Below are 13,571 nucleotides of genomic sequence, written 5' to 3'. Positions count from 1 at the left end.
ACAGTCTGTGACCTTGACTCTGTTTGCAATCCATATATAAGACTGCGCCCACTCACCAAAAGTGAGCTCAGTCCTCACGGGCACCAAGCAGTGAGGAATCGGGAGTCCCCCAGTGCCCACGTTCCTGAGGCTGCACAAGGGGCTGCTTTGCCTTGTTTCAGCTCCCATGCTCGCAAGACATCCTTCTTTCTTGCCACACTTTCCACATTTTTGTATTTCGTATCAAATCCCCTATTCAGAATGGCGCCTGTGCGAACAGGCTGTGACGTGCTGGAGGACAGACACTGTGGTGGCTGAGTTCAATGTTCTGTAGCCCCAGATAATCGAGGGTCCTGGGACCTAAGGTAGGGTTGTGTCCACTGTCAGTCACTGAAACTGCCATTCCTCTAGTCTTTTCCTAATGCTAATAGCAAAATAATGACGCCTACTTTTAGGCATTAAGAGAAATCAGGGTTCTTAGTATCACCTTAGCTGGACTGCAGGTATTCCTGTTAGGGTTTGGGTCATTGCTTCCTCCAAGCAAACATACCTAACAAATCCCTACTTTGGTAAGAAGAACCGAGACAATTTATTACAAACCTAAGCATACTGCCTCTGTTTTCTAGTACTTTATGGTTGGAATTTATATTAAACTACTAGGCTTGGCTTCCTTTTAACTTTTGTTAAGCATTGAAGAACACATCAGATACACTGTTGATTTAAGAATTTTTAATGGAAGGCACTGTTGTCCAAAGTCACATGAGGGGTGACAGCAAACACGATCCCCTCTGCTGCTCTCCTACTCTTCAAATACCTGTCCACTCCAGTTCACACCGGGAACATGTAGCTCCCATGCACCAGGCAGTGTACAGGTGGTTCTTAGTGGTGGTATTACCTCCCAAAACACTGACACATTTTCTCTTAAAACAAACAGACTATCTTACAAAAGAGAACATCTCGGGGCGGGGGGGGGAGGGGGTGGATCAGGAACCTGTGCCAGCTATTTCTGCCTAGAAAAAGATGTCCAAGAGTTCCCAGAAATGCATTTCTCCTGTCTATCAGGTCCCCATGGCAAGAAGGAAAAAGGTACAAGCGTGTCCTTGGTTCAGACTGTGTTCAATGAGAGGTTGAAAGCTACAGGCCTAAGTAGCTGTAACAGCCAAACTTCTCTTTGCTGTCTGATGATCCAAAAACAGTTGCTTTCAATTCAAGGACAACATCACAAATTCTTAAGAATGTCCTTAAATACTTTTAATGTTGGAACCTTAGGAAAACCGGGTTCCCGATCAGAAGTCTACAGCTTGTCCTTTAAGCAAAAACAGGCACTTTGCTCTTCAGTGCAAAACAAAAATCATTTGTAGTTAGCTTTTGGGGGATAACTTCCTCCCATGGATAGTCAGCAAGAATCCTAAAAAGGCGATTTTCCAAGTTCTTACCAAAAACTCATCTATAGGAAAAGTCATCCAGGAAAATAAAACTTGGTTGAAGTACATAAGATGTTGTCTGAGTGCATTAGGCCAACAGTTTTGAACAGGAAATCACAATGAATGGAGTGGCTCTGCTGAGGTATCACTTGGACATTTTGGTCTCCGAAGGTGCTTCTCCAGTATCCAGTGTTTTCAGCAACCGGAAAAGGCCAGCAGCTTCTCGTATCCTACTGAACTCAATACAGAACGCCTGCACTTCTATAAACAAGTCCTGCACGTTAATAATTTTGTTACGGATCAGGGACTGGAGAAAGACGCACACAAGACGCACCAGACGGTTCTGAAAGAGAGAAAAGTTTCAGTGTGCCCGTTTTCCTAGCAGGCACTTAGGAAATTTACAGAAGTTTCTGTTACTCACCTGCATATATTTATCCTTAATTTGTTCACAAGTAGAGATGCAATTTGATATATACAGATGAATAAATTCTGGAGGTAGATCAACAGCTGTGGTCAGTCTGTTTTGTAAAATAAAATTTGGGTTAATTTTAATTGTTAACAGCAAAATATATTGTTAATCATAAAAGGGAAATTTTCCTTTGGTCATTTAGTGAAACTGGTGGATGATCTAATTTCCTAGTTTCCATAGGCTTAGGTGAATAGACCTAACAGCCACACCCACTTAGTCACTGTGAGACTAGTTTTCAGTCTATATTTAGCATTACACAATGCAGTTACTCATTAAGCAACAATGTTTTTGAGCATTATGTCTGAGTATTCTAAGTTCCAACAGTCTCAGCAATTATGTTCATTTAAGTAACAAGTGCTATCAGAGGCCGTGTGAGAGAAGGTAAAAATGAGTCCATCAACAGTGCATCATATAGCCAGAGGCCACAGTGAGGAATTTGTCAGATAGAAGTAACGTGACAAGACTTGGGGAGTCTAAGTTGGAGAGGGACAGTCCTGGCAACTGAGGAAGAACTGGCAGGCACAGTAAGGAATGCAGCAAAAACCTGGTTGAGATGTTACAAAAGAATTGAACTTTCGTTCAGGCCAAGGTCAGTATTTTCCAAGGGATTATATGGAATGTTTTAATCAAAGCGGGAAAAATGGGGCTGGAGTGAGAGTTCCTTGCTCGGTTCAGTCTGGGAAATACTGGGTCACATTAAATTGGTTTGCTAACTGCAAGGCTTTTGCCAGGCTAACTATGAAGAATGTGTTTCCCAAAGAAGAGTAGCATACAGTGCCTTCTCCAAACTTCTCTGGCCCCGAAACTTTTTTCCGTAAGGCACGGAGGATCTGAGGAAACACTGCCGTGGGCCCCCTGCAGTCTCTTGAGATTTCTGTCAGCAAGTCTTTTCACTTAGGGATAAACACACTAGGGGATAACAAAAAACAGGACCTTGTCTTTAGAGTCATACTAAAACAAGATACAGTTCTTGGGCTAAGGGCCAAATGGTACACAGCTGCTCATACAGAAAGGAAAGAAGTGAGCCCCTGAGAGCAGTGAGTCTAGACTGGTGGGCAGAGGCAAGGCCTGAACGATGACAGGCAGACACGGAGCAGAGGCTGTGAACAAGATTAAGTTGGAGCCTCATGTTTCCTACCCCTAAGAGCACGTTTGTTTGTTTTAAAATATTTGAAAGAGAGAGACAGATCTTCCATCTGCTGGTTCATTCCCCAGATGGCTGCAATGGCCCAGTCTGAGCCAGGCCAAAACCAGGAGCCAAGAGCTTCATCCAGGCCTCCCATGTGGGTGGCAAGGGCCCAAATACTTAGGTCATCTTCCACTGCTTTTCCCAGGCCCTTAGTGGGGAACTGGATAGGAGGCGGAGCAGCCAGGACACAAACCCAGTGCCTATATGAGATGCTGGCGCAGGCGGTGGCTTTCCCTGCCATGGCACAGTGCGGGACCCAAGCACATTCTACACACAAACTTAAGCCCACTCAGCTGCCTGCTGTGCTTTTTGTCACTGGCTGATTTCAAGTCAATTTTTAAAACTCTCCAACTTTCAAACTATTTTTCCCTCCTGTCCTCTTAATCTGAATGTATACATCCCACACTGTGGATGAAACGTGGACACTCACCGATTTACAACTTCCATTGAGTGTAAGGACATGTCCATGTTGACCAGGACGGAGAAGTACTCAGTGATCTGGCTGGACTGCATCAATTTCAGCAGCATTTCTATGGCAACTAAAGGGTTGTTCTCCACTAGATCAGGAAGTTTGGCTGGAGTGAGGCCAATGTGATAAACAAGTTTGGGGTCTTTCTCCAACTCGCCAAGGAGCTAAATAAAACCGAATTTTAAGAGAGGCTGAGTCAAACTGTATAATTTCCACATGCATACAAAAGCAAATATTTTATATAAAAATGTATAAAAGCATCTGCATTAAACAGCACAAATTTCTTCCCTCAAGCCCATGATCATCTTTTCTGGACATTTAATTTTATACTCGAATTGTGAAGATACCAGATTGAAAACACAAGACAACTTGTAACTTTACCAGTGACATCCGACCCCTACCCCAGGGGACCCGAAAGCAGACTCAGTGTTGTCTGCTTGTAACCATACTGTCCTGAAATCCTTTGTATATTTTTAAGTTTTTGTCACCTATTGTGACTGAAAACGGATCTTAATTAACAGCTGGTTCTAGAAAGTGCACAGCCAGAGAAAGCACGTCAGCGAGAGGCAGGCGCTGGGCTGGCCTGGGCTGGCACTGCTTCAGGCCCAGGCACACCCACCCTCTCCTAGCAGGTTTCTGCCAAAGAAGAGCTTTTCCTTTAAGACTTCCTACGCTTCTGCACCCATCTACTTCCACACTCCACAGCGGAACAGGCAGAGTGAACAGACACGGACTCTGAAAGCAACACTCGCTAGGGAGCCGGACGGGAGACGCGAGGACCTCACGGAAGCCAGGACCTGAAGTCCAAGGCACCCAGCTGCCACAGGCCACTCCCGCTCAGACAGCCCCCACACACCATCTGTGGGATGGAGCTGGGCCACCTACCCTCGCTTCACTCTCAGCCTCTGAAGATGTGCGTGAAGGGCCTGGCTGGTATATGGTAGGAACGGGTGCCACAAAGTGAGACTCCTCTCTCCAGAAATGAACTGATCGTAACTGAAATATTTTTAGTCATCAGACCGGGTGCCCTTTCACCAGAGCAAAGTTACCCAAAGGGGAACGGGCAGGCTCCACTGCTGGCTTGCGCTGATGCTACCAGCTGGCTGCTCATCTGTCCCTTCCTGGAAACCAAAGGGAACGCGCGGTGAGCTAAAGGTGTCTGCTGTACCAGGTACCTGTGTCTGCTGCGGGGAAGACAAGGGGCTTTTGAAGGCTTTGGCCATGATTCGCTTGATCTCCACACCGGTGCTGTTCTTCACGCACATGGACTTATCCCACTGAACCGCGTGGTCCGGCTCCGTGGGATTCAGCCAGGCCAGTTCATCCTCACAGATGTGCAGTGGAGGCGGTGGGCGGATGAACTCCGGCCGGAAGTGGCCTGGAACGAGAGCAGCAGTGGGGCCCTTTGCTACCGAGCGGGCCGGGCTGGCATTAAAGCCGTCAGCACGCAGCCATGGTTTCCTCTTGTCTCCCCACAAATGAAGAGCTTGGTCCCTGGCGTGCTGTTACCCTGTTTTTGTGTTCTCTATTTGAAGTCTGAATGAAACCCTGACGCCACGGGAAAGTCTTCTGATGGAAAATGAACTACCACTTGTCCACTTATCTGCACTTACCCTCCGCTTTTAAGGTACCACTGTTTTGTGCAGAGATGACTAGGAATTGCATTCGTTTTATCCACACATCTTGTAACTTTAAAGGGACAGATTATGGGGAGATTAAATGGCATACAAAAGCGTGGTTGAGGGGCCAGTGCTGTGGTGTAGTAGGCTAAGCCTCCACCTGCAGTGCCAGTATCCCATATGGGCACTGGCTCATGTCCTGGCTGCTCCACTTCTGATCCAGCTCTCTGCTTTATGGCCTGGGAAAGCAGGGGAAGATGGCCCAGGGTTGGGCCCCTGCAGCCACTTGGAAGACCCAGAAGAAGCTCCTGGCTCCTGGCTATTGCAGCCATCTGGGGAGTGAGCCAGCAGCAGATGTCTCTCCCTCTGTAGCTCTACCTCTCAAATAAATAAATCAATAAAAATTTTTAAGAAAAAAGTATGGTTGACCTCTGACATTTTCAAATGAATCTGGAGATTTGTGAAAATAAACAGGATACTTGTGAATTTAAGGGCTCATAAAAAACAGTAAAAGTACAGCAGGAAACCGAAATGACAGCCCTTAAACTGAACTGTTTGGTAAGACTGAACTCCAAGTTCTAAGTCCACTAAAGTCACCACCGGCCGGGACTCTGAATCAGCGTCATGCCCACTCTGGTTTCCAGCCAGGGCAGGAGGAGGCTGAGTTCCACTGTGCCCTGAGCCCCTGTCGAGTGTGAGATGGACTCCGGCAGCTCCATCTCCTTCGGGCTGACGGTTTTGAACACTCAATGGGAAGCAGTCCTCAGGAGGTGGGGTTGGCAGGTGCATGGCTAAACCATGCATCATCAGTGATGTGCTTCTCACATCTTGTGGCCTGTGCAATTCAAAGTTCAAGTCAAGTAGTCAATCGGGCGGGGAACGTCCAGCCCGCAGTCCGTGCAAGGCCCATGAAATCATTCGGTCTGGCCCTGCCAACGCAACTGCAGGCTCGTTTTGAAGGTGATAGTTTTGTATAGCCCACGAGTGATGTTACAAATATCCAAGCGGCCCTGGGCAGGAAAAATGCTCCCTGCCCTGTTAGCAGAAACCTTCCTTCAGGCACGCTTGTGTTTGCCGAATCTTTAAATATTAAACCCACTTAGGCCAGAGATCCACTGCAGACGGTATAAAAGCCACAGTGTAAGTTTCAAGTTCACGGCGGCACAGCCGTCTGGAGAGCAAGCTCTTCCCCCTGTGCAGAAAGCATGGCCTCCACTGCACAGACCACACTGAAGCCGTGAGATGCAAAGATGCGGCCCACTTCACAGTCCTGCTTTCTTGGAATTAATTTAAGAGCTGTAAGATCAGTACAGCTTTAAAGTGGAGATGGTAACAGTGGTAAGATTACTAAAGAGGTACAGAATAAACAATAAGGTACAAAAGTTGAGACCTACTTGAGTAAAATCAAAGACTTTAAATCTTCAGGTGCTCTCATGATGGCATACTATCTGGCGTGCAGTTTGTTTGTTTTTTTAAAGAACTAACTTGGAGCATTTCTACTGCTGCTGTTACAGACACCCTGCTAGGAAGTTTCAGTTGAAAGCTGAAGTTTAAATAGCAATAAAGATACAAAGTACCTCAAAAACCAAAGTCTTAGGGGCGCTGATAGCATAGAACCAAGAGCAGGAAATAACTCTGCACATACACCTACTTTCAATAGGTGGCTTTGGTCCGCTGACTAAAGCTTCCGTGATCTGAGAAGCAACCGAGCTGTCGAATCCAGAATTGGAAGAATCCGGGTCTGGGTCACTGAGAATGCTAGGGAAGCTGGCTTTACTTTGGGTTGGCAATTCAGACTGGCGTTCTGGAAAAGGGTACAGGAGAAACTTGTAAAACCGAGGGCACCAAGAGGCAAGAGAAAAGACAGACTACTAGCCGGAGGAAGCTGTCTGCAACACATCAAGATAAAGGGCCGAAGGCCAACTGTGTGTGTGTGCGCAATATATTCTTACACTGCTACAAATCAACTTGAAAAAAATAGGAAAAGTTAGACTAATGAACAGGCATTTTACAAGGAAGCCTAAGTGACTAATAAACAGCTGAAGCTATTTGATCCCATTAGGAACCTAGGGGAATTCAGTTAAAGCACAAGGTAACACACACTCACCAGGACTGACAAGTTAACGAGTATGTTATTATCAAATGCAGGACATAAGGTAACACACACTGCTCCTGGGAATGAAAAAAGGCACAGCGACTTTGGAGGACAATGTGACATTACCTGGTGCTAAGATTTGGATTTGATTTATCCCCCAAAGGTCCCCAAAAGTTAGAAGGTGTTAGCGGCTTGGTCCCCAGGGCCTAGTAGGAGGTCCTTGGGTCACTGGAGGTTTGCCTTCAGAGGGGATCTGAATCCGTGGGACCCTCGAGTTCTTAAGAGAGGGTTACTGTACAAGGGGCGAGCCTGGCACGCACTCCACACTTCACCAGACCCTGTGCCACATAAGCTTTCAAAACCATGAGATAAATACACTTCTTTTTCTAAGGAACAGGTGTCAGGTATTTTGTTAACGTAGCAAAAAGCTGAGTAAGACACCTAGTGAAGTGTGACACATGCCTATCTTTCCAACTGAGGAAACACGGGAGTCTCGCAATGCTCACAGTTAAACAACCGATATCCTACTGCACGAACACACCTCAGCGGCAATGACAGGCAGCCACTACAGTGACTCGGCGCCACCACGCACTCCGAGCTCAACACTCAGCAGGAGAGGCCCAGTGAGGAAACGTGTACCCAGTGCATGAAGTAGAGCCACAGGTGGAGGCAGGGGGGAAGGCGGGAAGGCCGTCAGGCAAACTGAGAAGGCGTATCACGGACGTCGGGTTAGTGACGGGCGGGGGCAGCAGGCAGCAGCCTCCATTTCCTAACCTGGGCTGGCCGCTGCTGCGGTTCACCGCGTGACAAGCCCTCCAAGCACGTTTTATGAAAAGCTCTCGTCCAGATTGTGTCTTTTTTAAACACAGAAGGCTCAATTCTCATTAAAGAGCTACCAAAGTCCATGAAAGACCATAAGACAAATGGAGAAAAAAGCCCAGACATAGGAAGAACCCTCAGAGCAGCTCAGAGGGGAAGCTGCCTGACGCCGCCTATCCCCCCAGCACCAGCCAGCTTTCACACTATCTTCGGTTAAAGAAGCCACCATTTGCTTTCTAGTAGATCACATCTGGAACTAGAGGCTAACAAGTATTTCTGTGTGCCTTTGGCCTTCAAAGTCTTAAGAGGATTTCTCTTGCTTTCAGAAAATAACCATTGGTATCTTGATACTCCAGTTAAAAAGTGCTGTTCAGACTGTTCCAAAGAGAAGTTACCACAACACGTGGCCTTGTATTAGCAGCCCAGTGTGCGCTATCTGGGGTCTGAGGATGGGGCACCGTCAACATTACTCTGCAGCTAACTCACAATATCAAGGGTTTGCAAATCTAGTGACATGTTACAGTTGCCCAGGTGAGAAGCCAGTGCTGTGGTGTAGCGGCCAAAGCTGCTGCCTGCAACACCAGCATCCCATATGGGCACCGGTTCAAGTCCCAGCTGCTCCACTTCCAATCCAGCTCCCTGCCAATGGCCTGGAATGCAGTAGAAGATGGCCCAAGTCCTTGGGGTCCTGCACCCACCCAGAGGAAGCTCCTGGTTCCTGGCTTCAGATCAGCTCAGCTCCAGCCATTGTGGTCATGTGGAGAGTGAACTAGTGGATGGAAGACCTCTCTTTCTTTGCCTCTCTATAACTCTGCCTCTATAACTATTTCAAATAAATAAATCTTTAAAAGTAATAACTGCCCTAGTAAATCCCTCTCGTGTGACAAGAGCCATGTTGTAGAGTAGGCAAGCAAAGATCCTCTGATCTCTCAGAACTCAGACAGCCTGACTCTGAACAGAAGCTACAGCAGGTCTTATTATTATTTTCTGTCACCACCCTCTGTCTGCTTCAGAACCCTCATTCATCTATTTATGTGTAGCACAGAATATTCTAAAACAACCCTGAAAAAAACAAAGTTGGAAGTGTTAACACTTCCTGATTTCAAAAATTAGTACAAAGCTGTGCTAATCAAAACAGTGTGGTACTGGCAAAAAGGACACGCAAATACAGACCAACAGAACACACTACAAAGCCCAGAAATAAACCCTGGCAAACAGGAGAGAAGGACTTTCGACAAGGATGCCAAGAAAACAGTTTTGGCTCCTTAGGGGTCTTGAAATTCCTTTGGATTTTTGTTACTTCTGCATAAAATGTTGCTGGGATTTTGACTGGAATGGCCCTGAATCTGTAGACTGTTTTGGGTAGTACTGACACTTTAACAACTGAGTCTTCAATCACAGGATTTTTAATAGAAACTAAACGTTAGCCAGCATTCCTCTACAACGGGAAAAGCAGTCATTTCAAGTGAAAACTCAAAATGACCTCATAGGCCCCATTAGCATCAAAACAGGACTTCCCCTCAGGAGCCTGTGCTGAAACGATATTTTTCTTGGGAGTAGAGACCCGAAGCAGAGGACCAACACTACCGCCCATGGAGGCCCACGGCTCACCGGCCAAGGCTAACTGAAGCCCGCTGATGTCCACAGACTGGCCCATGTTTCCGACGTCCATCAGCGCGATCTGGCGAGGGGTCTTTTTGAAGAGTTCCCTGGGCGGTGCCAGCATCAGCTGGGAAAGAAAGAACTTTTCCGGTGGAGTTATAGGAGGTAAAAACCCTGGAAACAGAAACGCACAATGATTTCTCCAGTGGCTAGTTTTAAACATTAACCTGAATCTGGTAAAACTAGAATTTGCTATGTGCTACCTCAACCCCCATATTTTTAAAGACTAAATTGCAAGTAAGTTTCAATTAGCCAAATAAATACATTGATGACTTGTGTAACTGAATTTGGCATTCAAAAATTCTATGATCTGTGGCATCATCAGCCAAACTAAAAGTTCTTCTAACTATTAAGAACTCCACTTTGGGGCCAGCGTTGTGGCACAGTGGATAAAGTTGCCACCTGCAACATTGGTCTCTTATATGGATGCTGGTTCAAGTCCCAACTGCTCCACCTCCAAACCAGCTCTCTGCTACTGCACCTGGGAAAGCAGGGGAAGATGGCCCAAGTGTTTGGGACCCTGCACTCATGTGGAAAACCTAGAAAAATCTCCCGGCTTTGGCCTGGCCCAGTCATTGTGGCCAGTTGGGGAGTGAACCAATGGATTAAAGATCTCTGTCTCTCTCCGTCCCTAACTCTGCCTTTCAAATAAATAAAACAAATCTTTAACAACAGCAACAAAAACAACTTCATTTCCCAAGATGCCTCAAGTCCTTTCATGATAAAACTTATATGTATTCAAGCACAAACAGGTAACAAAAACTCCAGGGGCAGAAGCTATGGAACAGCGGGTTAACGGTCTGGTCTGAAGTGCCAGCATCCCATATGGGCGCCGGTTCTAGTCCCAGCTGCCCCTCTGACGATCCAGCTGTCTGCTATGGCCTGCGATGGCAGTAGAAGACGGGCCAAGTCCTTGGGCCCCTGCACCTGCGAGGGAGACCTGGAAGAAGCTCTTGGCTCCTGGCTTCAGACTGGCACAGCTCCAGCCGTTGCAGCCATCTGGGGGGTGAAGCAGCGGATGGAAGACCTCTCTCTCTCTACCTCTCTCATAACTCTTTCAAATAAATAAAAATAAATCTTAAAAAAAAAAACAACCTCCAGCCCTCAGAATGCATTTCCTCCTTTCCTGCTGCAACCACACAGAAGCTGAGAGCAGAAAGCAACGAGTAGCGATGCCCACATACATCCCATACCTGGCTCCAATGCACAGGGCCCCTCGAACACGCCCACTGGCTGTGTGTGCCTTCCCTACGTCCCAAACCTCAGCTGTCAGTCTGGAAGTGTGGCCAGAGCGCGTCAGCTTTCCCACTGCGCCCCCTCAGCTCCTTCCCGAGCCCCTCCTTTCCCGCTGGCTCCCAGGGCCACCCTTGCTTACCTGCCACCCATACAGGGTCCGTGTCTGCCTCCCCCCCACTGAGCTGCACTTCTAGAGGGTAAACCTGCTCGCGTTAGTTACCTTGTTCATGCAGCACCTACAGCTCACCCTCTGAACGCCTCTCCCATTCATGCACAGTGCAGTCCAGCTGTGCAAAATCCCCCCCGCTCCTCTGAACACAGCGCTCCTCCAACAGCACCTCACAGGGCCCCACACTCTGCCCAGCCACCCCCATCCCTAATCAACATCCAGCAAGAACATCACCCCTGAGGACCTCTGCAGCTCCACAGTGGTCACTGCTCCTGTGTGAGGGGCATTGTGTCTCCATCGGTAGAGTCCCGAGCAGTCTGCTGTGACTGTCCCTCAACCAGACTGGCGGCTTCTTGAGCCCAGAGTCTTACTTAGGTACAGTCGCAAGCCTGGCTGGGCTCACACTCATCTGAAAAGCTGTTCAAAAATCCACCCGCTTGGCCTGCAGTTGGCTGCAACACCCACACCGCGTATCGGGGTTCCTGAGTTCCAGGCCTGCCTCTGGCTCCTGACTCCCGCTTCCTGCTCACGCGGGCTCCAGTAGTTGGGTTCTTGCCTGCTGCCAACAGTGGCCTAAGCGCCCGTACCTAAAGGGCACCTCGGCCCGACACAAAAACAGGGGACCAAGGAGAAGATAACTTCAGATCCAGAGGCACGGCCGAGTAGACACTGAAAAACAATCCAGGTATCACCTCAAAACCTGCTGCCTTCGCCGGGCCCACCCCTGCCCCATCGCAGCGCCAGCGGATCAAGCCGTTTCCCGCGACACTGGTCCCCCGCTAAGGCCTCCCTGTCCCCTGCTTCATCTCCACCGCCCCTCTGCCTGGCTGACCAGTCTCCCAAGGCAAATCCACACAAATCTAACCCCGCATCCTTGCGTCCACCCTACTGATAGGCATCTGACCCAACGGCCAGGGAGGCGCGCGTTTTCCTAACCGAGACCGTTGATAGGAGACGGCACCTTCTACCTTCTGCCCTCGACCCCAGTACCCGGGGGGGGGGGGGGCCCTGGCCAACCACAGCAGGCGCTGTTTACGGTGTACTTCCGGCCAACCACGCCTCCGGGTTGGGGTACAGACTTCCACTCACTCCGCTGGGGCTGGAGAGACCAGGGGTTATCACTTCCACCCTTCACACACCTCGGCCGGGCTGTGTTCGAGAGGAGAGAAATCCCAGGCCCAAGCTGAGCCGTGCGAGTCGGCCGATGGCTCCCAAAAGACGAGGTGAGTAGGTTTCGGTGCAAGCTAACCACCACCTCTCCACCCCCGAGAGTCACGGGGAGAGGCCGCCCCCCGGGAGGTACCTGAGAGCGGCGGGCGGTCGGGCTCCTGGCCGCCGCGGGCGGGCGGCGCGGGGTTGAGCAGGTGCGCGAAGCTGGCGGCGAAGGGGTTGGCGGCGAGCGGCTCGGTGCGGTACATCTCCCAGAGCAGGTAGAGCGCGGTGAGGCGCTGCGCCGCGCTGGGCAGCAGGTCCGGCTGCTGCAGCAGCATCACCAGCACCGAGCCCAGGCGGAAGTGGTCGGCCTTACTGAAGTAGTGGTGGAAGGCGGTGGACAAGCCCTCGAAGGTGCTGCCGCCGCCCGCCTCCTCCGAGATGATGCTCAGCAGGCTCGACAGCTCCTTCGGGGTCAGGCTCATCCTGCCCGCCGGGCCCCCCGGGCCGCCGCCGCCGCTCCCCGGCCCGGGGCCGCCTGATCCGCCCCTGCCGACGCCGGAGCTCCCCGAGCCGCTCCGGGCCGCCGACCCCGCCGCCTCTCGGGCCCCCCTTTGCTCTGCGGCGGTGAGAAGCCGGCCGGATGCCGCGCTCGCCCCGCCGCCGGGCATCAACTTCGCTCGCCCGCGCTGCTTGGCGGCCCGAGCGGCCCAGGCGCCGACGCGCTCCGTTCACGCAGCCGTAAAGCGCGCCGGTACACGACGGCGTCGTAAACAAAACACGCCGGAGAAACCTGACGGCCGAGCGAAAGCGAGGCTGCTGGAGCGAGGCCCAGGAGAGGCTCGGGAGACGCGAGGTGGGCGGGGCGACGCGAGGTGGGCGGGGGGCGATGCGAGGTGGGCGGGGCGACGCTGCCGGAAGTCGGGCTGTGGCCTCCTGGAGCGGCGGGGGCGGGCCGGCCGGCCCGGTTCTGGTCTGGTTCGGTGCTAAGGGACTGGGGGTAGGGGTGCCCCAGGTCCAGCGGGAGCGTACCCACTTTAGGAGTCGCCCAGGCACTGCCTGGCACCAGAATGACCCCGCTCGTGCCTTTGTAAATCCCAGCGCCTGTCCCCACCCCCAGGGATTCTGATTCAAAAACAAACACTCCACAGGTGACTGTAAGGGGCCATGTGGCTGAGAACCACTGGGGGAGGGCCGGGCATTTCCCTACCCCTACAGTGATTCCTGTTTGGGAATCCGATGTGCGCTGAACAGTGCCTGCAGCTCGTTGTCTAGTTACACGCCACCTT

General features: G+C 50.4%; 1 protein-coding gene across 1 annotated transcript; it reads right to left on the bottom strand.

Moving 5' to 3' along the window:
- Nucleotides 1–693: 693 nt before the first annotated feature.
- CNOT11 (CCR4-NOT transcription complex subunit 11) lies at nucleotides 694–12,985 on the bottom strand. The gene is made up of 7 exons (XM_062209963.1): nucleotides 12,434–12,985; nucleotides 9,675–9,839; nucleotides 6,801–6,953; nucleotides 4,706–4,908; nucleotides 3,492–3,694; nucleotides 1,825–1,921; nucleotides 694–1,746 (listed from the first exon to the last, which is right to left on the bottom strand). The coding sequence occupies exons 1-7, from the start codon at nucleotides 12,951–12,953 to the stop codon at nucleotides 1,549–1,551; spliced, it is 1,539 nt and encodes a 512-aa protein (XP_062065947.1). The 5' UTR covers nucleotides 12,954–12,985; the 3' UTR covers nucleotides 694–1,548.
- Nucleotides 12,986–13,571: the final 586 nt, after the last annotated feature.

The sequence above is a fragment of the Lepus europaeus genome, chromosome 13, assembly GCF_033115175.1.
Source record: "Lepus europaeus isolate LE1 chromosome 13, mLepTim1.pri, whole genome shotgun sequence".
Classification (NCBI taxonomy): domain Eukaryota; kingdom Metazoa; phylum Chordata; class Mammalia; order Lagomorpha; family Leporidae; genus Lepus; species Lepus europaeus.
Note: the sequence above shows the minus strand (reverse complement) of the source record. Positions and strands in the feature narration are given on the sequence as shown.